Raw genomic sequence first — 25,945 nt, forward strand, 5'->3', positions numbered from 1 at the left:
ACATTTTATCCATTTAAATTTTACTGTTATTTTAAATGAAACTTTTTTCTCATGCTTGGTCATAATATTAAGCCTTCTTCTCATTAAGGGTCGTCAAAATAAATATAAAAAAAACTGAGAATATAATATGGATAATGAGAAATGGAGTGCATCATGTCTTAATTTATATTAATTGAAAACTTAAGTTTATGCAACTAAATAATCTCGTGGAAAAAAAATGATATTTTTCCTTTCTCACTTTGCTTTTTCAAATAAACAAAGTCAATTATTTAGATTAAGAAAAAATAATAAATATTAATAAAATAGAATACCTTTCTGGCTTCCACCATTCCAACTAAATGTAGATGGACTAATAAATGCAGGCAACAACTTGTGAAATAGAAGGCTATATATAAATTATCAATTGGTTGGCAAAAGATAAAAAATAAATAAATTATCAGTTGAATGGAATGAGGCCACGTGACTCCGTATATAGTTTTTAAAATCCAATGACAAAATCTTTTTATCAAAATCAATTTAATTGGCTCATTTCTAGATCTTAATACGTTTATTATATTGGGTAGAGATATATAGTGGCATTTAATTTCATACAACTGCCAAACCTAATTCTTTGCTTTTACTCCATTCTTTCGTAAATCTTGTTCGCATATCAATTATGAAGTATGTCAAAATAATAAATGTAAGATTTTTGCCAGCTAATAAATGTAAGTTTTAATTGCTTATTTTATTAGAAAAATACTACCTCCGGTTCTAATTATAAAAACTAATTGACTAATTTGAAGAGATTAAGAAAATAAGTTAAGTTAGTTATTTGTAATAAATATGTGTTGTCTTTCTAAAATATCCTTGTAATCAAGTGTATTGGCTAGAATTATTATTATTAGAAGGACTACCTGGGAAAAAAATGCATATATATTAGAAACAAAGTGGATTGGGGTTTTATATTTAGGATCAAAATAAAATAAATCAATTTTATATTAAGGACCGGAGGTAGTAACATTTAGGTCTCTTGTAAAAGATTTATTTACGCTTTTATCCTTAGATTAGAAAAATTGTTAATACAACATCATAATTGTCAGTGTTAGAAGTAACCTAGTTCAAAGGATCAAAATATCAAAATATAATAAATTAAGCAACTGACATATAAAATGATATAATATTTAGGGAGAATGACAGAAAAAGAAGTTGAAATTACCAATCCCAAATCAGGTTTGGTAATATATTTTCATTTGATATTGAACAATTCTGAATTTGCAAATACAACAATTTTTGTTGACATTTCTTATTTGGCATTTACAAATTTTCAGCTTCTTTTTGTGTCATTGTCCCTAGTATTTACAGCTGGAAAAAAAAAAGATATTTCTACTTTATGTTTTATACTCCACAGTCTTTAACGTAGGACTTAATTATTGAGTTGATCTTAGTTCTAAATATAAGACATATTTCTCATAGTTATTAGTTTTTCCTAAACTACTCCCATTGATACTCTCCTATCTATAATCAAATATGAGAGGAAAAAAGGATATCAAAAAAATATGATTATGATGTTTTAAAAAAAATATATCCTTTTTTAATAATTAACCAATTTATCTTATTTTTTAATTTAATAAATTAATTAAATAGGTTTTATAATTACCCCACTAACTGACATAAAAAGCTCCACCAGGTACTAACCCTTCAAGGTAAAAATCCTAGCTATAATATAACAGTGTCCACTATACCATATTCTTTCGATTTTATTTATAAATTACTTTTAATATATTTTATCATAATTTAAAAGAAATCTTAAATATTAACTCTATCTTTAAAAATCAACAACTTTTTAACTTTACTTCCATTTAATATATATTTTTTCAAAAAAAAAGTAATTTATACAATAATGAATGAATGAAATACTATTTAGCTTATAAATAGAACAAAAATAAATACCCTCTCTATTATGAATATAATAATATTTTTGTGGATATCAATATATCTCCTATAATCTCTAATATCTCCCATTATCTTTATATCCCACAATTATCTCATATTATTATGTAATCTTTAGGTTCTATCAAATATGTAAAGTTGTGTCTATAAATAGAGGCCATGTATAATGTATTGAGTACTCTTAAATTGAATGAGAAATACTCTCTCTTATTGATCCTCTCTTCCTCTGTATGGTTCAAATATTAAGGGACACAAATGATCTTTAAAAATATATATATTTACTATATAGAGTCTTGAAAACTAATGAGTTATAAATAGCCCTAAAGGCTTATGATTCAAATCTTTGTAACTATGTAGTTTGATTTTAGTTCTTATAAATCTTTTTCTGTTGAATTTATAAATTTATGGATAAGTTCTGAAGCATTACATAATATATACAAAGAAATAAAGTTTTTGAATAACAAAATATCAAGAAAATATATATGTTTAAAAAAAATAATTCATATTTTGAATAAACATAACGAGAAGTGAAGTATATCATATAGTGAAATAATAATATATCTTATTTCCTAAAGAACTATATATAATCAAAAAATTAATATAGTTTTAGAAGAACTAATAACAAAAAATTGATATAGTTCCTGAAGAACTGGTAACAAAATCGATAGTTCTTGAATAACCAATATAGGTCTCCCTTTTTCTGGACAAAAAAGGAATTGATAATGAAAATTATGACTCACAAGCATATATATTAGAATATTTATTTATCAAAGGGTCTTAAGGTGATGGTTTAATTGGATTAAAATCCATGACTATATCTAAATCAAAAAGCACTCAGATTTTTTAGTGAAAAATATGTTATTAGCTTACTATATGCTATTCCCTCTATTTGAAATACATAAATGAGAAAAGTATGTTTATATGACTCACATTGGAGAGGAAGATTATTAGTATACAAGTGTGAATCATGTTGGATGGAATTTGTTATCTTTAACACTCATGTCATTTTTTCCCATATATATTCCTTTTGAAAAAGGCTCCAGAAGATTCAGTGACGCTGGACCTCCATGAGCACACAAGTTTCAATCATTGGGTAAAAAATGAAAAATAAGGCTCTAGAAGAGCTATATACCATGTTTTATTATCCCAAAGATAAAATCTATAACTGATAATATATTCCTTATGAAATATTAAGATAAAAAATGAATAATATGACATGGCAACAAGAAGCAGTTTACCAATAATTGAGAATAATTTTATAATAAACTAGAAGTTTATGTATTTATAGTTTGGCATGACCGGTCAGATCATCCCGGATTATAATGATGCAAAATATCATGAAAAATGTGCATTGATATTTATTAAAAAACCAAAAGATTCTTTAAAAATGATATATGATTTAAGAATTTTTATGTGCTGTTTATTCTAAAAAAACTAAATAAGATAACATTACTAGCTCTGCTCAAAATCGGATCCATACAGATTAATAATGTATCAAGTTTATATATGAGCCCATTTAGACATCATGTGGACCAAAGTAATATTTTATGAGTGAAACATGCATTTATAAAATGATCACAGGTGTTTATGATCAATTTGCACCCTGAAGTTCATAAATATGTTCAAATAATTACATTGAGTACATAAGTTCCTGATTATAAAATCAATATGATTCTCTTTGAGATTATTAGTGGTTGGTCCTCACGTTGCTGATAATTATATGCTCAATAAAAGCCTTCATAAATAGCTAGACTAGAGTTTATGAGAATAGAATTCCCATTTGCGTGTTGGGATGATTAATTTTATATGTTTTTGCACATAAATACATCAAGCCAACAATGTATTGTGAATTCTCCCATTATAATTGACTTTTGGTCAGGTGCCAGATATTTTTTATCTTAGAATGTGCAATATCTATTATTTTACCGCAATAATGCACATAGATGGATATTAAAAATAAGTTGAGGTCATTATGGGATAAAAATCTCTTTATTCTTGTTTGTCTTTAAATGAAACAAAATAATGTTTCTAAAGGAGACTTATGGATTTGGAAAACCTATACTACATATTCCCAATATGAGGGAACGAAAATATATAGCTGGAAAAGAGAATACATAGAATGCATTTTTACTATTAAATATAGATCCTTAAATATAGTAGTATGAACTCGAAGTTCATAACGTATTGCATTCGTAAAATATTATTAATATTTGCCAGATGCAATTACTAATCCAAATGAGAATTTTTAATTCTTATATTCCAACTAAAAGTGCTCCTATTATTAAAAATATACTAAAAGTATGAGATTATGATTGGTTTAAAAAAAAAAGGAGCAAATGATCATTATGATCATATTAAGGAGGCCTGAATTGCAAAAGAAGTTAAGATATAACTATTTGACCCCTAAAAAGGAAGGTTTAAGTGTCTGAAAGCAATAAAGAGATCTTGATATGTTATGTCATAAAAAAAAAGGACCAATAAAGGAATAAAATTGTCGAAAATAATTTTATTGATGATATCACATGATCAAATGAGGATCTTATATATAAATCTATCATGAAATATAGACAGAAAAATGGTTGGCTAACAGAAAAGAAAAAACACAATATTATAACGGGGGATTTGTGTATCTCTTGCGCAAGCACCTGAAGTGTAATGGGAGTTTGTACAAGAAAAGAGAAATACAATTTTATAGTGGATTACAATTTTTATGTATCTTATCAATCTGGCAATTTGATAATATATGAAAATATCTCATATGCGTCTAGAAAATATAGTGACTCACTGTATTGTAAAATTATATGTCAATCCCAGAAGGATTCAAATCTTTGTGTAAATTTAAATGATTCAATACATGAATAAATCTGAATCATAATGTATGAAAATCCTTGAAGGATTCAAATTTCTAGAAGCATATAATTATGTTTTCAATAACATTACTCAATTAAGTCTCTATATGAGGCATATGTGGTTAATATCGACTAAAAAAATAACGTAAACATATTCCAACTTGTTTATTTGTAAAAAGATTAAGAATGAATTTGTTATCATTACTATTTATAATGATAGTATCAAAACTCCTAATAAGTTTTCAAAAGCTGCGAATTACTTGAAGAAAAATTTGAAATAAAAGCTTTGGGAAGAATACATATGGATAAGTTACATCTATTATGGGGATGAGCAATATCCATTATAGGACTGTGCAAAACCCGGTGGTTCGGTATGGTCCGGTCTAACCCGAACAGACCCGGTCCAGTCCGGTCCAGAAAAAATTGGCCCAAAACAAGACTGGACCAGACTGGACTGGACCGGACTGGTCTCATCGGGCTGGACTGGACTAGGGACTGACCCCTTAGACCAGTTGGTCCAGTCCAGTCTAGCCCGATTTTTTAAATTATTATTAATATAATTTTAATTTGATTTAATTTTTCTATATAAATTTTTTATCTATTCAAATAATTAAGATTTATCTATTAACTTTCGAAGTAATGAGCATGCATATATATTTTCTACAATTTAAGATCTATATTGAAGAGGATTAATTAATAAAACATAACTTCATTGGGAAATTGAAAAGGAATGATCAAATTTGATAAATTTTAAATTAAAATATGTGCAAAATTTTATATAGTAAGTTACAATTTTGCCTCCTATTGAAGAAATTTTTTTTTAAAAAAAATTAAAATTAGGTCTGGACTGCCTGGACTGGTCCAAGCAGTCCAGAGGACCAAGTCCAGTCCAACCCGACCTCGGGTTGGCACTGGACTGGACCAGACCTCGGGCTGTTTTTTTCAGCCCGAGGTCTTTACTGGACCAGACTTCGGGTTGATAACAAACCCGGTCCAGTCTAGTCCATGCACACCCCTAATCCATTATGTGTTTCAGTAGTTGCAAGATCTTTAGTTATAAACTAAAGATCGATTTAGACCTTCAGAAGGTAATGAATAAACACTTGGTCCAGAAGTACCATATATTAGTGCTACTGAAGCATTTATATATCTATCTAGCCATACAGAACCTGACATATCATTTGTTGATTAGCATGATATAGTTCTTTACCAACATAAGATGTTGGGATGAAGTTAAAAATATTCTTCATTACTTTAAGGGTACTGTGGATGTGATATTATTTTATCTAAAGGTATCCAAAACTAATCTTAATGGCTATATGGATAAAATATTTTTGTTTGATTCTCATGTTGAGAGATCACAGTATAATCCACGTGTGGGTAAATCAAAAAAAGAATCTTCTGTCTCATGACTTTCAGAAGATTATGAAATTCATATTTGATGTTTTTTTTTCACTACAATATTTGGAAGGCTTGTTCGTTATATTAGACTTTTTAAACTTAAAGATGTCAACTAATATTGCCAAGAGGGGGAGTTGATACATGCTATACTCTTTTTTCCTTGTTTATGGTTTTGTCCCACTGGGTTTCCTAACAAGATTTTTAATGAGGCAGTATTGCATAGTGCATCAATGAATGATATATTCTTTTTCTTTCGCTAGGTTTTCTTCTACAGGGTTTTTCCTAATTGAAATTTTTTTTAATGAGGCACATTCATATATATTGGACATCCAAGAGGGAGTGTTATGAATATAATAATGTCTTTATGAATTTCAATATATCTCCTATAATCTCCAATATCTCCTATTATCTCTATATCTCATAATTATCTCATATTATTATATAATATGTAGATTCTATCAAATATGTAAAGATGTGCCTATAAATTGAGACCATGTATAATGTATTGAGTACTTTTGAATGGAATAAGAAATACTCTCTCTTGTTGATTCTCTCTTCTTCTGTATGATTCTTTTCTATTTCTTCTTTATTCATAACATTCTCCACTTTATAATATAAATAAGATTAGGCCACTGGCCATTTGGCCGAGTGGCGTGGGTGTGTGTTGGGTGCGTGTGTTGCGGGTTCGATCTCGTCCTGTTGTAATCCAAAAAAAAAATATAAATAAGATTAGAGGAGGATTTTTTAAATTACATACACTATATAGAAAAATTATTGCATTTGAAGTATAAATAAAAATGAACACAATAGATTTCTTTGCGGTCTCAAACGCTAAAAATATATAATTAACATTACCATTTCCTTTTATTATTTTTATATAAATACGACAAATATTTTTCACACTCACACTTTTCTTTTTCTATTTTTATTATTTCATTTTATTCTACGTTTTAAAAAAAAAGAGAATTGCAATTAGGTCATACCCAAAGGAATTAAATACAACAAGATCCTTTGAAATCATGAAATTATTCTGAAGTTTCAAGGGACTTTTTTGTAATAAATTTTATTTGTTTAATTACCAAATTACTCTTTTTTTTAAGTTTGCATTGACAACTGAAAGAGCAGTGGTTGATAACTTAGGGTGCAATGATTGACCACTATCGCTGCTGGTTTGACAACTCATACGTTACATTTTGTGATATGCTGAGAAAATGTGTTGTGAAACCAGTCATGATAGTTGTCAATCATTGCCCCCTAAGTTGTCAACCACTGCTCTTTCAGTTGTCAATGCAAACTTTTAAAAAAAAGATAATTTGGTAATTAAACAAATAAAATTTATTATAAAAGGGTTTCTTAGGATTTTAGAATAATTTTATGATTTCAAAATATCTTTTTATATTTAATTCTCTTAGATGGGATCTAATTGTAATTCTAAAAAAAAAAAACAACAACATAACAACCCTAACAAGTTCCACGCTCTTCCTATTATTTTATTATTATATTGGTCCTACTTCGTGAGTCATCTCCCTAAAGTCCTAATTAAAAAAAGGGCAGGCAGAAGCAGATCACTGTGAATTTCACGCTTCCACTTTGCTCTAGGGAATCACGAGGGATCCCACAACAGGAAATTCCTCTGTTAAAAACGTCACTTTGTTATTTTTTCGAATTAAAGTAACGACATGACTCTAATAATGAAAATTGCCTCTACTCTTTTTTTTTTTTTTGGGGTTGAACTGTGAACTCCAAAACGAAGTATATAAGCGAGCTTAATATCATTTTTATCTAAAATTTTAGGAGATTTTCGGCCTGCCCTTTCTCCTACTTGTATATAAGGGATGGTATTATAGCCTCAATTTTATATTCAATCTTTTTTTTTTGTCATAACGTGAAATAATTTAATATTAATAAAAATAATATTTTTCTGATCCTAAATATAAATATTTTTATATATTTATATTTAGGATCAGAAAAATAATTATTATCGTGATAATTAGTGGACCATAATTGCGTGCGAGTGAGAGAGAGAGAGAGAAGAGAGTGAGCCGCTGGGACTGTGACCCATAGACAAGGGGACCACATGGAGGCCATGATGGGTCATTTTGAGTATTTAACACGTGGGCATAACGGGACACGAAAACATCACATCACTTTTATTAATTCGTCGCATCACTTTTATTTTTTATTTTTTGAGTGAAGTCACATCACTTTTATCAATTCGCCCCCCCTATCCTTTTATGATTATGGGCGTGTTTGGGTTACCCCCAAACTATGGTTTGGGGAATAATCTACCCAAACACCCCCTCCAAAAACTAAAACCATGGTTTTGAGTCAAAACCATGATTTTGGAAAAAGCAAAATTTTTTTGCTTTTGGAGAAAAAAGGGAGAGTGTGAGGGCTTATATGATATGTATCTTATTATTTTTTTTATAAACATTTTTTTTATAAATATATTTAATCTTATATTTTATAAATATATACACATTAATTATTTATTAATTATATTATCTTATGTATTATTAATTATGTTGGTAAAAAAACATATTATTAACAATTTTATTCATTCAAATTAAAAATATATCATAAAATCTATTTTTTCTGTAATTATCATATTAACTTATATCTTTTTTTTAGTAATTTGTATATATAAAAAGTGCTTCTGATAACAACTATCCAAACACTCTCACTTCTCAGAATCACTTTTTTACAAAATCTATTCTTCACAGAATCTATTTTTCTCAGAATCTATTCTCCAGAATCACTTTTCTAAACCACGGTTTGGTTTCATCCAAACACACCCTATATAGTTTTATTAAATTATTTTTTCAGTTGTAAAGATAAAATTTATTTCAGATGCTATAAAATAAGTCTTATATTTAAGATTAAAAGAGTATTAATTTCCTCAAACGAAAATTCATTACGCCTCTTCAGTTAGAAATGAAAAAATTGATATAACTCCAAATTGAACATCTAAGACCAGAACTCTTCTGATTAAAAAAAAAAACCAGAACTCTGTCTCCATGTTAAATGTTTAATATAATAATTAGTTAATTAATTTAAATAAATTAAAAAATTAATTAAATTAATTAATTTAGAATAAATAAATATTGTTTTTAAAAATATTTGTAGGTGAGACTTTACTACAATTTTTTAAATTAATTCGTCCCATCCTTAATCTTTTCGTGATTATAGCCCTATTAAATTATTAATTTCCTCGAACGGCATGAAAGTACGTTACGCCTCTTCAACTGTTTGGATGGAAACCAAATCATGGTTTCAAAAGTGCTTTTACGGATTACGAAATAAATATGTGGAGGAGATTATCTCGTTTTACGAAAAAGTGCTTCAAAAACCACGGTTTTGGGATACCCAAACAGGCCCTAGAAACGAAAAAATTGATATAACTCCAATTACAGTTGACTGGACATCTAAAAGCAGAACTCTGTCTCTGTGAAAAATTTTTAGTACAAAAATTAGTTAATAAATTTAAATAAATTAAAAAAATATACTAAGTTAGATATTTATAATAAATAAATATTATTTTTTAAAATATTCTTATTATTTATGTGTATTAATTAGAAGTACTATTTGATGAAATATTTAGCATCCATGTATAATTACTATAAAAACTATCTTAAAAAAATAAATATAAAACATAAAGTGAATTATGATATTATATTTTATTTAGAATAAATATCAAACTCATTCTTATATCAAGAACCGAATTTAGTATATTTTGTTTAGAATTTTATTTTATTTTTACTTAGTATCTCTGGTAAATTTAACCGATTCACTAATTTTTTCAACTAATAACTCTCATTGAGGTTAATTTTTATATTTCAAAATAAATAACTATTTTTAGTATGTTAAGTTACTAATAAGTAGATATAATAAGGATTAAAGATATGTTGATTTGTTGCCCTTCTATTATTTAAGGGATGATTTTGGCTTCAAAGATTTTTTTTTTTTTTTTTGGTTGTATTCATGTGAGGCAAAAGCTCAAATCATACAACTACATCAAAGCAATTCTTGGAGTAACAATCCCACATCTATCTCTATAAAAAAATTCCTTAATTCTCTCATGGAGATCAATAAACCTAATCAACGGAAGATTATGTGCCAGTCTGTACACAGCGCTTCTAATCATCCCCAACACATTATTTCATAAAATTCATCTAATTCTATAAATTAAAATTAATGGTAAAATCAAGGTACAAATTTGTTCTGAAAGTTTAAAATCGTAATAATTTTACTCCCCACTGTGAAAAATATTAATGGTTAATATCATTGTTTTAATGGTTAAGTTTAGTTTTTTTAACAACATGGGACAAAATTGCTACTATTTTAAATTTGTACCCCAAAAAACTTTCAAACGCTAATGCTCTTAAGTAAACAATTTTATAATAAATTTGTGTCTTAACCTTAATGATATTAAAACAGCTTTTACACTTAAATGATTAATATTTATAATAGATCAAATCATGAGAGTTTAATTCAAACTAAATAAATTATAGAGATCTAATTTAAAATTGAAGTATAATGTAAGGACATATGCATTAATTTTCACTTTGATTTAGAATATCAGGCAAAGTTTCTCCGTCACATAAAAATGCCATTAATGTCTTACCTAGCAACAATGCCAACCCTAATATTTATGGATAGAATAATTTATATATATATATATATATATATATATATATATATATATATATATATAAAAGAACTCCTGGGCGTGTGTTGGGACTTGGGAGACCCATTCCTATGGGGAAGGAAATGGGATACGAGTGTGTATAATTTTTTTTTAAAAAAAAATTCAAATGCACTTTTCTAAAAATATACCCTGCGTGTGCTTTATTATAAAAAATTAAATATCAAAATCACACAATTCAAAATATTAGTTAAATTTAATAAAAAATAATGAATATAAGATGTATCAATACCTTTTCAATTACATCATTATTTGTAAAGAAAGTACATGAGAGATAATAAGAAAAAATTTATTATAGAGAAATAGCAAGTAACATATATTTAATACAGATAAAAGTAGAAAAACTAATTTAAAATTTCAGACAAAAAATTGTTTCTTGTATTTAGAGACATCATTATAAAAGAGATTGTTTCTTATAAAAAAGGATGGAGGGAGTATTGTCTTAAATACTATTAAAATTAAAAGAATTAATGCAAAATTATTCTTAAATTATGATTTTTATATCAAAACATATATTACCTTCGACCACTAATTTAAGTAGATTAAGAAAGTTTGTTAAATTAGTTATTTATAATAAATATGTGTTAATTATGTGTATTAACTAAAATTACTATTTGATGAAATATTTAACATATGTAACTACTACAATAATTAATTTAAAAAATAAATAAATATGATAAATAAAACATATTACAATCTTATATTTAAAATTAAATTAAAAATTAAATTAGTTTTTATATTAAGAGTAATTTTTATAGATCCTTAAACGTTAAATTCAACATCCGCGTTAAATTGAACGTCCGCTAATGAGTAAATTTTGACAATCGGATCATGGTTCACGCACAGTATTATTTTTATGATACTCGTGAAAACCCCACGTGATAGACGGGACAATTTAATTATAATTTTATAACATTTGATCATATCAATCGCAATTAAATATTAAACTTGCTTCTTTTACTGTACATGGATCATGATGTTTGGTAGGTTCGTCACAAAAAGGTACTATAATCTTGATGTGAATAAATAATATGTAGAAAACTACAGCAAATCCCCTTGTGAAACAAAAGGGCAAAGGGCAAAAAAATAGTTTAATAGCACGTTACCCCATGATGTTAAGAAATTAGTACTATAAAGATTAATATGATTTTATAATATAATAATATATTTGATTCGAATCTAATCATCCGTGTCGCTATAAATTACTACCTCCTGTCTTTATTATAAGATCCTGTTTAATTTTTTATTTGGTCCTAATTATAAGACCCCAATCCATTTTGTCTCTCATATTTATATATTTTTTTCCAAGATACTCTTTCTAATAATGATAGTTATAACCAATATACTTAATTAGCAAGGATATTTTAGGAATGACAACACTTATTTATTACAAATAACTAACTTAACTTACTTCTTTAATCTCCTCAAATAAGTCAACTGAGTCTTATAATTAGGACCGGAGGTAGTAATAAAATAAAAAACCATGTGATCTGCATTTGTAGATTGTTTATATATTGATTACTGTGACCAGATTAATTGCTCATGAGGCCAATGCATGAATCTGCCGCACACTTGTCTAATTAAACAGATTTTGAATAACTTTTTTTTTGTACTTGTCTGATTATTTTGAAATAAATCTTCAAAGGCAATAACTTAAGCAAATTTGATTACGACTTGCAAGCTATATAATTATGACAATACTCTTAATTCGGTAACATACATACAAAAAGGTTTCTAAATGTCCCCTTTTATTTCTTAATATAATTATTTCTTGAAGACTTAACATGTCGAACCTTGAATCCAACGTTGACCGTGAAACGACCACATAATTTAATTTAAAAAAAACACTAAAATACTCTTAAAAAAATGCTAAAAGGCAAATTTAAAGTGGCAATATTTGGGGGAAAAAATAGTGAAGAGTAATTACGTAAATTTGTAAGATTTGAAAATTTTAAAATAGTACAACAGGGTTGAATTGTGATTTTGATTTGTCGTATTAGCAATATTCAAGATAGTTTATTGTCCTTTTTCCATATTATATATAAATATATATAATTATAGATAGAAAGTCATGACATAATAAATAATGAAGCAGCGCGTGGCCCAAACTGATGGCAAGAACAAGATGTGTTTATTATAATACTCCCTCCGTTCCTTATTATAAGAGACAAATAACTAAATTACGTTGATCAAAAAACCAGTTAAAATTAGTTGAGGACAATTAATGTGTAAAAAGTATAATATTTTTTCCAACAATGCCCCCATTAATAAGGAGAGAGAGTATAAGAGAGAACAATTAAATTATTAAAAGAAAGAGAAGTGGGAGGGAGAGAGAGTATGAGTTGGAGACAAAATAAATAGGAGTAAAATAGGAAATCAATACAAAAAAATAGAGACAAATTATAGATAGAAAATTTTAAAATAATACAACCAGATTGAATTGTGATTTTGATTTGTCGTATTAGCAATATTCAAGATAGTTTATTGTCCTTTTTCCATATTATATATATATATATATATATATAATTATAGATAGAAAGTCGTGACATAATAAACAATGAAGCAGCGCATGGCCCAAACAGATAGCAAGAACAAGATGCGTTTATTATAGGAGTACATATATAAGTGCATCAATCAGAACACATCAACATTAATTATTGATTATTGATAAGATTACATATCTTCTTCATTGCTTTTTTTTTTAAATGAAAAAAAGCATTTAGTAATGTACATTTTCTGATAAATTAGTTAAATTGTAATTTTTGTTACTCATTAGTTATCAATTATATGTAAATTATAAATAATACAATGTATTTTTAATTTCATGCTATTGGGCCACGCGATCTAATATGACGAGATGCGAGTATTAATAATTAACTGCGTTCAAATTCCAAACAAACCACCCACATCCTCATCAGGTACGTTAAATTTTCCTCCCACATCAATTATGATCCATCTACGTACTGTTTCCTATACTATTGAGTTATCTGCACATTGTATTTGGCCTTAAATATAAGATGTTACCTTGTCTTCTAAATGTTAATTCATTCTGTAAAATATTTCTATTAATTACACATATTAAGAGGATTTTCATTTCACGGTTATGACCAGAAAGATGTTTTAGGGAATTCAATTCATATTTATTATAAATAATTAACTTAACAAACTATTTTAATCTGTTTAAATTAGTTAAATAATTTTTATATCAAAGACTAGAGATAGTATATATATACACACACATAATAAATATAAGTTTCTTATTGTATTTTATTTTACTTTTTTTTTTTGCCAAAACTTATTGTATTTTATAAACAAACTTATTTCAGGGGAACTTCTCATGCTATACACATACTCGAGGGAAATGACTTTTTTTTTTCTTGAGTGGGAAATGCCAAGAAAAGAAAAGAAAAGGTGGCAGCACACTACTTTAATTTAGTACTCCTCCGATTCTAAATATAAGATTTTTTTATAGTGCAAATTATACTATAAAAAGAGTTTTGTATTCATAATCTTTTTTACAGCGTAAATTAAACTATAAAAAGAATTTTATATTTAGTAACGGAAAAGTACCAATATTTTTTACTTTAACCGAACTTTGATCGAGGACACGGTTTTTGATAAGAACGTGTTCGCCTTGTGTTAGATATTGGAAATTAATAAAAATATATGAAACTCAATTTCATGAATACAGCAGATTGAGTTACAAGCCAATTTAAGTTGATAAGTAACACGAAGTCCCATCCTTTATTTAAGCAAGTTGTTAGCTGTTTCGATTCCTAACTTTTGGGCATAAGCTTAATGGGGAGAGATCTGTGATTATAATGATATTCTTGGTTCAGAAATGAGTATATAGATTTGATTTTAGCTAGTTATTTTCCTGAAATCCCAAAAACCACCTTTTAATTAAGTTATAAGATTAATACTATCTTTAGCCTATCTCATTCTAGTTTTAATTTCTGAAAATCAGTAATTTAGTTCCTAAAAACCTTATTTCAGAAAACAAAAATATTGTTCTAGAGGATAAAAAGTCTTTAAGTAGACCAAAATAATGTTAAATTTTAAAAACTAAAATTACAGGAATCTTATCAAAATATGGTACTACCTCCTATCCTAATTATAAAAACTGGTTGACTAATTTAAAAAGACTAAAAAAATAAGTTAAATTAGTTATTTATAATAAATAAGTGTTATCTTTCTTAAGATATCCTTATTAATTAAATATGTTAGTTAGAACTACCATTATTAAAAAGATTACCTTAAAAAAAATAAATAAATATCAGAAATAAATTATATTAAGATTTTAAAAAAGTTCAATTATTATTACTCCTACCATGGGACCTCTGGCCCTAAAATATCCAATAATTTGATGTCCTCAGAGACGAGGGCATTTCCCTGCATTTTCACACTTCACTTTCTTCGATGGGACCACGAGGGATCCACTCACATCTTGGGCTCTTTTATATTATATTATCATGAAACATCGATTATTGTCCTCTTCCATGAATGAAAATCAGAAAATGATATATATATATATATATTCCTCAAACTATTAAAACAAAAGGCATCAACATTTAGCTTATAATTAATAAAATCAACAGACAATATAATGATTCATCTTCTTTTTGTCGTCACATAAGAATTTTTAATTAGGTGGATTTGTATTGTGTTGTACAAAGTACAACAAACGGATTATATTATTCATAATTTGTGATGCGAGAATCATACAGCTCATAATAATAATTATTATTATATTTTATTATGTTGATGCATCATATTGACATAATTTAATGTGATTTGATGGTGACCAGAAACGGGGCCGTATATTTATGCTACCACGGAACAATTCAACACGTATGAAAGCAAAATAATTTAAAATGACAAAAAAAATTAAATAAAGAATGAACATGGCTTTTAATTTTAATTTTAATTTTTGCTTTATAATAAGAAAAGGGTAAGTTCACATCACTGTGCTTTAGCTGCTCGGACCTAAATTCTGCATGATTGTCGTGTAGTGTTAAACTAATTAATCCTGATGGCCTCTATATATTATTTAATGATGATACACTAATCTCGTTTATCTATGTCTCATCAAATAATTTATCCATATATATATATTTTCAGTTTGGTTTAAATTAAATGAAATGATTGTTATGCCCAAATATCGCCACCCCAAGATGCATGCGCATAAAGGAAAAAGTTAATAAAGTTGTATTTAAGGATAAAATGTGGGATTAGAATTTTTAAAAGTTACTCTATATATATATTATAAATTAAAAAATGTTCGGATTTGAAGTAAATTACTAGACATATATTTATAAGTTCACATTTTATGGTGTGAAAACAAACATTTTAGGCCATCCCACGTGAAACATGACATTCACTGATTGGTGAATAACTTTAGACAGAGACTCAGAGAGTATACATGCATGGCTGCCACTTTTCCTTGCAATTTTATCAATTATCTTAAAGGTCCCCCCCCCCCACGTGGCCACTGTCCAAAGTCAAGACATATTTCCATGATTAAAAAAAAATTTACATAATTATTTACGGACCGCTTGCTATTAATATCTTCATATCGGTAGTAAAATTCAAACTCACGATATTACGATTTATGAACCGACTCGTTATCAACTAGACTAATTTTTATTGGCAGAAGGGAATATTATATAGCTTGTAATTAATAATTACAAGTATAATAATATCAAATTTTATCAAATATGAATGATGAACTTATTTATTTGAGTGTGACATTACAGTCGCAGTAATTAAGAGCTTGGATAATTAAGAGTGAAATCTCGGTTCTGGCCTCTGGGTGAAATGTAATAGAAAAATTAATAAGAAGCAAATTAAATCACGTCTGTCCTTAAGCTCAATAAAATAAAAGGAAAAAAATCATGTGATGGGGGCAATTTTCAAAAAATAATATATATATATATATATATATATATAGATTTGTGATGAGTAGATTATTTTCTTTTATTTTATATATGAGGCGAAGGGCACAAACCGGACACTTGTACTCCAAGTGATCATTAAAGAGATTTTAGCTAATTATTTAAATACTTGATTACGTGGGTGGACAAAAAAAAAATACTTGATTACGTTGAGATATAACAAATACATTGTTTTCGTTCTAAATATAAAACTTATTTTATAATATAAATTATACTATAAAATAAATTAAGAGGGAGTACTATTTAATAAGGATTATATACCTTGGCCTGAATAAAATATGTAGCGGTGCGTGGCAGGAATTAAAATAAAAGATATGGTCACATGGGGTGCTTTATCTATCTTCAACACCAAATGTTATTCCTTCGTATTTTATGAGCCCCTAAGATTTCACTTAATAATGAGATAAAATTTATTTTTATTGTTATATTGTATGAGTTAGATTATTAAACATACATTTGTAACATATACTATCTCCGATTCTAATTATAAAACCTTGTTTATAGAATATAAATGAGATCTTATATTAGGACTGGAGGTAGTATTTCAATACTATCTCCGGTCCTTAATATAAGACCCTGTTTGACTTTTATTTTGATCCTAAATATAAGACCCCAATCCATTTTGTCTTTTATATTTATATATTTTTTCCAAAGTAACCCTTCTAATGATAATAGTTCTAGTCAATACATTTGATTAATAAGAATATTTTAAGAAAGACAACACCTATTTAGAACAAATAACTAACTCAACTTATTTTCTTAATCTTTTTGAATTAGTCAACTGACTCTTATAATTAGGATCGGAGGTAATATAATATGATGACAAAACAATATTAATTTGTAGAAAATAATGTTTTGGCAACCGTAAAATGCTCTAATATATAGCAGCGTCAAAAGACAATGTTTTATGTTCGAGCGTGGTGTTAAGAAGTTTCTTTGTGAGCACGTGTTTAATTCTGTAAAATAAAAAGGAAAAAAACATTTTATACATATTGAATTATTATTAATTAATGCTCGTGTGTGTGTGTGTATATATATATTTTGTAATTTTTACATTTGAGATTTAGTTTTACAGTAGAATCTTATGGGCGTGAATCACGTTCGGAACACGACAAGGGAAACAGACAACGTTCTAGGCTGGTGCACTATTCCACTCTGAGGCCCTCTCATACGAACCAGTTTCGGTGCTCATCTATTTGATGAGCACTATAAACTCATCAGATTTGAAATGTCTATATCTTATTTGAACGGTTCAGATTTAAAATCTTTAATTAATTATTTTTAAATAGAATAAACTATTTTTTGAAAGAATGATAGTTAAAATATCATTACTATTTTAGATTTTATGTGTATTAAAATAATTATTTTGAATAAATAAAAAAAAATCAAATCTGAACCACCCAAATAAGATATGAACGGTTCAGATCTGATTAGCTCATGGTACTCATCAAGTGGATGAGTACTGAAACTGATCCCCTCTCATGCGACATCCTGTTAACTATGCAATAAAAGCGGGTAAAAAAGAATAAAAGCGGGTAAAAAAGATGAAGAAAACATAGCTTTTTTTTTTTTTTTTTGCTGTTGGCGGGTTACCTCGAGGCATTGCTAATTTAATTGGTAAATATGTGATTTATATTTTGTAAAATATAAATCTGAATCTCACTATTAGTATGATGAAAACTTTGTTGATAAATAATACCACATCTCGTCCTAATTATAAGATTTTATTTATAGACTACAAATAAAGTCTTGTAATTAGAACTGAACATAATATAAGTATTATTATAAAGGGAAAATCCATTTTAATAGCTGAAATATGTGAGAAGAAGGTTTTTTGTTACAACAAGGAAAGGATTATTAAAAATCATTCGATGTTACATACATACATACATTTTCTAATCCTAATTAATTACTCTCCTGGTTCTATTTATAAGGCATTTTCAACATGTTTCATATAGACCAAGAAAAATCTTAAACTGCATTAACTCTTCATTAAAATATAGTAACTTTTCCACTTTACCCCTATTTAATATATACATTTTTTAAAAAAACTATCTACATTATAATAAATAAAGAACAATATGATACATTCATGGTAAAAATTTAATGAAGTGACTTATAAATAGGATAAAAAAATCTTCTCTCTTTGCCAGAGTATATGCTACCAAAGATTCATATTCGCAGAATTATTGATGATGAGGGGGAAAAAAAAGTTATAATTCAACAAGGACGCGCATAATTCAACAGCGACGTGCTTGACAATCTTATAAAATGAAAAATTGAGTTAAATATTAAAAACATGATGGTATAATAGCAAGAAGTGCTCTAATGATGGACATGACGACAACCAAAATAACGGAGAACGAAGAATAACATTTAAAACGTCATCATTATTAAAAAAAGTAAAAATAATGAAACGACGCCGTGTTAGTCAGGGATCCCATGCGACACAGAAGACTGACACATTTTACACGTGGAGAAGAGGTTAAAAAAAAAAAAACCGGATCAATGCAGGATCAGCATCTTCATCATCGTCGTCGTCTTCGTCTTGGGCTCTATAAATAGCCACCATTGCCTCATCTGCAAACTCACCACAACTCAGTTCAGAAGCTTAATCAATATTAAGTGTCTGGTTTACTAGTGAGAGAGAGAGAGAGAGAGAGAGAGATAAGAGCATCAAGATGTTTAACGCGGGGCTGAACTTGGTGCCGGATATTCTGGGCGGCAACAAGCATGGCAAGATCAAAGGCACGGTGGTGCTCATGAGCAAGAAGGTTCTTGACTTCAACAATCTCAATCTCAACGCCGGCATCAACATCGGTCTCGGGGTGGCCGGCTCCGTCTTGGACGGCCTCCGCCAGTTCTTGGGCGGCGCCGTTTCCTTTCAGCTCATCAGTGCCAATAAGGCCGATCCCGGTAAAATCTACCGTCATCCTCCTCTCCTTACTTGTATATTTACTCATAGATCAGCATTAAAAGCACAATGAACTAGAAAGAAACACATCATACTCAGATCCACTTTCCTGTTCAAAATTAGAGCAGAAAGCTTTCAGTTTCAACAATTAGATGGCGCAAGCTTTAATTTGCATAGAACTTCACAATCTTTATTCTCAAAGTTCAATAATGGCTGTTTTTACAGGTTCTATGCAACATATGTAGTATTATGTGTGTGTGCTCTTAGAGAGAGACACCACCACCATCATCTAATGCACATAAGAGAGAAGCTGACTGGTTTGAGCTAAAAAATTTTGAGGATCCGATCCACTCTAGCGTAGAATGTTTGAACAGTATTTTAATGGAAGTTTTTGGGGGAAAAAATGTTCTCATCATGTGTCTTTAATTTCTTTTAATCAAAATAAAAAAATATAGAGGGAATGAGGTTTTGAATTCCAAAAGATTAAATTAATGACAGTTAATCCCCGTAAAACAATTTTTTTTTTTTGAAAAAAGAGTTGCAAATATGATTTTGAGTTTTGCCTTGGTTTCAAATTGACAGTTATAATTAAGATTTAAATATCTTATTTATAATTAAGATTCCTAAATTTACAGTAAATACCAAGCTTCCATTAAATCTAGGTTGTCCAGTCAGTTCCACCCCATCAACCCCACAGATCAAAGTGAGATCAATTTTCTATAAAAAGAAAAAAAGAGAGGAAAATATCAATTTAATGGAGATCGAAGACCACCTAAATTATTTTACCCCAGTGGCTAGCTAAAAAAGATAGAACAATAATGAAAAGGAGTCCACAAGATTAAAGTATGGACACTGCAACATATAATATATGAGTTATTACTGTTTATGCCATTCGGATAAGAGACATATAATTTATAATATATTCCTTGTGCGCGTGGGCTTGCACGAGGCCAAATCATGTGCTCACATCTTTTTTTGACCACAATAAATAATTGTCCAAATTAATATATCCACATCACTAATTAAATAACTCACCATATCCCTTCTGTGATAATTATATACATGTCTAATAATGATATGTTTTGGCAATTGTTGCTTTTACCAAAAATGCATCACATTTGGTTATTTACGGGGTGTTTGAATGGAAATCAAAATATAGTTAAAAAATATTTTTACGATATATGAAATAAATATTTAAAAAAAATTATCTTATTTTACGAAAAATATTTTTTAAAAGCACTTTTAGTTGTTGCCAAATAATTTCTTGTGTTCCGATAATGCTTGTAAAAGAAGAACCATGCATGTATTTGGTAGCATTTTCAAATTGCTTATTTGAAAATATCAAGATGAACAAATATTGATTAGATGTGGGTATTATGTATTTTAAAAAAAATTTAAAAAATTAAATGTGAATTATTATAATTATACACACAAAAAATTTTCTTTTTTAATTTCATTGTGAAATATGTAAAAAAATTCATGATAGTTATTAATTAGGAAAAAACTATTAAAAAAAATCTCTCATTATCAAATTCATTGCTCAAAGGTATTTCATTTTGCACACTTAAAAACATGCTATGGATATCTGTAAAAGAGTTGTGCATAAGTTTTTAAACAAATTTTAGAAGAGGTTGAGTAATAAATTGTGTAATGAGGGATTTTTCAGCCATTTTTTCTACTCATAATTTCCAATTAAAGTGCCCTTATTTTACTAATTTTATATTATATCTGTAAAATTATGTAGGAAATGGGTTGGGAAAACTTGGAAAGCCTGCGTCACTGGAAGGGTTTGTTACCACATTGCCAACGCTGTTGGAAGGACAGAATGCCTTCAGTGTCCACTTTGATTACAATGAAGACTTCGGTGTTCCTGGAGCCTTCGTGATCAGGAACAATCTTGTTACCGAATTCTATCTCGTCAGCGTCACGCTTGACGATATCCCAAATCATGGAACCCTCCACTTTGTTTGCAATTCCTGGATCTACCCTGCCTGCTATTACAAGAGCGACCGCATCTTCTTCGCCAATAAGGTCCGTAAATCTTGGTTCAATTCCTTTCTAAATTTTCACTGTTTTGTTCTTTCAATTCAACATTGAAGTTACTGTTAATTAATTTATTGAATTTATTGCATTTTCAGGCATATGTTCCTAATAAAACACCACAAGCTTTGGTCAAATACAGACAACAAGAGCTCATTACTTTAAGAGGAGATGGATTCTCACAGCTCCAGGAACACGATAGAGTCTATGATTATGCTACCTACAATGACTTGGGCTGGCCAGATCTCAACCAGAGCTTTGCCCGTCCTACTCTTGGAGGCTCTTCCGAATATCCTTACCCTCGTAGAGGAAGAACTAGCAGGCCACCGTCTAACTCAGGTTAAGTTTAGGGATTTAAATACATTTTCTTAATTAATTAAACAACGCTGATTCTTTACTGACGTTGTGTGGGTTTTTTTTTTTTTTTGGTTTTTTGTACAGATCCTAACACTGAGAGTAGACTTCTTCCTGGAGTTCAGAACTTCGATATCTATGTTCCAAGGGATGAACGATTTGGTCACGTTAAATTGTCGGACTTTCTGACCTATTTGCTGAAATCTATTTCTCAAGATTTACTGCCATTGTTGGAGTCGGCATTCAAGTTCATGTCCAATGAGTTCGAGAGCTTTGATGAGGTCCGCGAACTCTATGAAGGTGGATTTCAACTGCCTCAGGATGTACTCAAGAATATCAGCGAAAAAATGCCTCTACCTATGCTCAAGGAAATCTTCCGTACTGATGGTGAACAATTTCTCAAATATCCTGCCCCTAAAGTTATTAAAGGTATGTTGCTTTTCTTTTTGGAACTTCAAAGATTATTACTAATTTAAAGGTGGTAGGCAGGGCATATGGTTTAACTTGTAACAAATGTGGAAAACTTAAGCAATTGTTATTGAGGCTTTGCTAATTCGGAGCAGAAAACAAGTCTGGATGGATGACTGATGAAGAGTTTGCAAGAGAAATGTTGGCTGGTGTGAATCCAGGTGTAATTCAGGCTCTCCAAGTAAGTGACAAAAGTGGTCCTCCAATTAATCTACGTCATGTGTTCAAATTTTATTATGCTGATGTTGACAGATTTATCTTGAATTAATGACAGGAGTTTCCCCCAAAAAGCACTCTGGATGTTAGGGTCTATGGTGATCAAACGAGCAAAATAACCAAAGAGCAACTGGAGCAAAATATGGGTGGGGTGACAGTGGATGAGGTAATTATATAGTTTTGAGATTCACAATAATCATGTCAAATGAAGTATTGGAACCATAGACCGAAGAGCATATCCTTTATAATCTATTCTTAAAGCACATTTGCTGAATCATATTCTGTTTGGTAAACAGGCACTCCAATGCAAGAGATTGTTCATCTTAGACCACCACGACGCATTCATGCCATATCTGAGGAAGATAAATGAAACTTCAAAAAAGGCTTATGCCACTAGGACGATTCTTTTCTTGAAGGACGATGGGACTTTGAAGCCATTGGCTATTGAGCTAGGTTTACCCCATCCCGATGGAGATCAACACGGCTTTATAAGTAGGGTCGTCTTGCCTGCAGATCAAGGGGTTGAAGGTACCATCTGGCTGTTGGCTAAAGCTTATGTGACTGTAAACGACTCTGGCTATCATCAACTTGTTAGCCACTGGTATAAGCTCTATCCATGAGATCAACCCAGATACTTTAATCAATTATATGATCTGGGCTTTGTTATTAATATGTTTTTATGCTTTGCAGGCTAAAAACTCATGCAGTCATTGAGCCATTTGTCATAGCAACTAACAGGCAACTCAGTGCTCTTCATCCTATTTATAAACTTCTCTTTCCTCATTATCGTGACACGATGAATATAAATGCTCTTGCTCGACAATCCTTGATCAACGCAAATGGAATTATAGAGTTGTCATTCTTGCCTGGACAATACTCGATAGAGATGTCTTCCAAGGTTTACAAGAACTGGGTTTTCCCTGATCAAGCCCTACCAGCCGATCTTATCAAAAGGTAATATTCAAGTGCATATATAAACCACAAAAATGGGTTTCACACTTTCTAACAGCTAGTTTTAGACATTGAAAGGGGGGAGGGGGTTAAAGGGTCTGAAAGTTTGTCATGATCTAAAGATGAAGGATAAGCTAAAATATTAACCCTGTTAGTATTACAACATATTAACCTTTTATTTACTTAATTCAGAGGCATGGCTGTTAAAGATCCAGAATGTCCTCATGGGCTTCGCCTGGTGGTAGAGGACTACCCTTTTGCTGTGGATGGACTTGAGATATGGGCTGCTATTAAGACATGGGTTCATGACTATGTTTGCTGCTACTATGAGAACAATGAAGATGTTAAGCAAGACCCTGAACTACAAGCTTGGTGGAAAGAACTTGTAGAAGTTGGTCACGGAGATTTGAAAGATCAGCCTTGGTGGCCAAAAATGCACACTCGTGAAGAGCTTATTGAAACCTGCACCATTGTCATCTGGACTTCTTCAGCCCTCCATGCAGCTGTCAATTTTGGACAATATCCTTATGGAGGTTATATCGTAAATCGTCCAACTCTCAGCAGGAGATTGCTTCCCGAAGAAGGAACCGCAGATTATGAAGAGTTGAAGAAAAACCCAGAGAAAGCTTTCTTGAAAACAATAACACCAAAGTTGCAAACCCTTGTTGACCTTTCGGTTATAGAAATATTATCAAGGCATGCCTCTGATGAGGTCTATCTTGGGACAAGGGACAATCCTAACTGGACTTCTGATGCGAAGCCATTGGAAGCCTTCAAGAAGTTCGGAAAGAAGCTGGAAGAGATTGAGAAAAAACTGATAGAAAGGAACAACACAGAGACACTAAGAAACAGGGTCGGGCCAGTCAACATGCATTACACCCTTCTGTACCCTACAAGTGAGGAAGGACTCACCTGCAGGGGAATTCCAAACAGTATCTCTATCTGAAGAAACTGTGGGCGGCTCCTCTACCAAGTGTGAAAGTTAATAATCCTTTGTTTTGTTGTCCTCTGTGTTTCAACTACTGTTGTGTGTTGTCCATCATGAGAGCAGCTGGGAATGTGTTAGAGTCTTTTTAATGTTTAATAAAATGAAGAAGAGCAGTTCCGCTTTTCTTTATTTGAGGCAAACGACATATCATGAAACTTCTAATATTAGTTGCTTTAGCCTATGCTTGGATCACACATCCAAGTACTGCTGCTTGCCAAGCTTGGCCTCTTGGTGGTATATAATGCATAATGCAGCTTTAAGCACATCGAGATATGAATGGTGCAGCCTCCGAGTACTTAAATGGCTAAAGCGCCCCCCCCCCTTCTTTTTCTGGTGAAACAGGTATATTCTGCTGACGATAAAAACTAGTGTCCCACGTTAGACTAAGCTAAAGGTAGACTCATTCTAACTGAATTGCTACAAGCATAATGGCTAGGATTCAAAACTTCCAATCACTTGTTTAAGTGAGGAAAGTTTCCCTCACTTGCAACAACCTAAATTGGTATTGTTCCCTTCTTTCTACGAATGCTCATGATTCAGAATTAGATACTAAAGGTCACCATAGCAAAGAGAACAAATTAAATGGGTTATTTTTCTACGCCGATTAAACTATTAGCGTCAATCATCGTTACCAATCTTGTAAAGTGATGTACTCCTCCGTCTTTAATATAAAACTTATTTTTTAAGTTGGTTTTGATTCTAAATATAAGACTCATTTTTCATATTTATCAATTTTTTCTAAATTACCCATATGGATACTCCCTCAACCATAATCAAGTAAAAGAGGGAGATGGGGTATTAAGAAAGATGATTATGGTGTTTTAGGAAAAATGTGTTATTTTTCTTATAATTAACTAACTTACCTGATTTTTTTAATTAAATCAAATTAGTTAAATAGATCTTATATTAAGGACATGAGGAGTATTAATTTCTGGGCACATAAGCAAGTGGTCCACGTTACTGTGCCCCTTTTTTTTTTGGACCTTGCGTCCCTGTTACTGTGCTTGGAAGTATTAAACGCATGTGATTTGTTATTATTATTATTATTTTTATCTTGTTAAGAGAATCAATGAGATGGGGTTCACGTGATTAAAGGCGGGATTTGCAAAGTTCACATCATCCACTAATGAGTAATTAATCACAACTGAAAACCGAATTTAGAGATTTTGGTGTTTC

General features: G+C 29.7%; 1 protein-coding gene across 1 annotated transcript; it reads left to right on the forward strand.

The window, feature by feature from the left end:
* The first annotated feature begins 19,445 nt into the window (after positions 1–19,445).
* On the forward strand, positions 19,446–24,963 carry LOC114762107 (seed linoleate 9S-lipoxygenase-3-like). The gene is made up of 9 exons (XM_028951564.1): positions 19,446–19,754; positions 21,497–21,783; positions 21,891–22,131; positions 22,234–22,575; positions 22,710–22,795; positions 22,889–22,996; positions 23,127–23,431; positions 23,521–23,784; positions 23,974–24,963. The coding sequence occupies exons 1-9, from the start codon at positions 19,520–19,522 to the stop codon at positions 24,725–24,727; spliced, it is 2,622 nt and encodes an 873-aa protein (XP_028807397.1). The 5' UTR covers positions 19,446–19,519; the 3' UTR covers positions 24,728–24,963.
* Positions 24,964–25,945: the final 982 nt, after the last annotated feature.

Source organism: Neltuma alba, unplaced genomic scaffold (genome assembly GCF_004799145.2).
Source record: "Neltuma alba isolate B1F8T4 unplaced genomic scaffold, ASM479914v2 tig00011195_pilon, whole genome shotgun sequence".
NCBI classification, from domain to species: Eukaryota; Viridiplantae; Streptophyta; class Magnoliopsida; order Fabales; family Fabaceae; genus Neltuma; species Neltuma alba.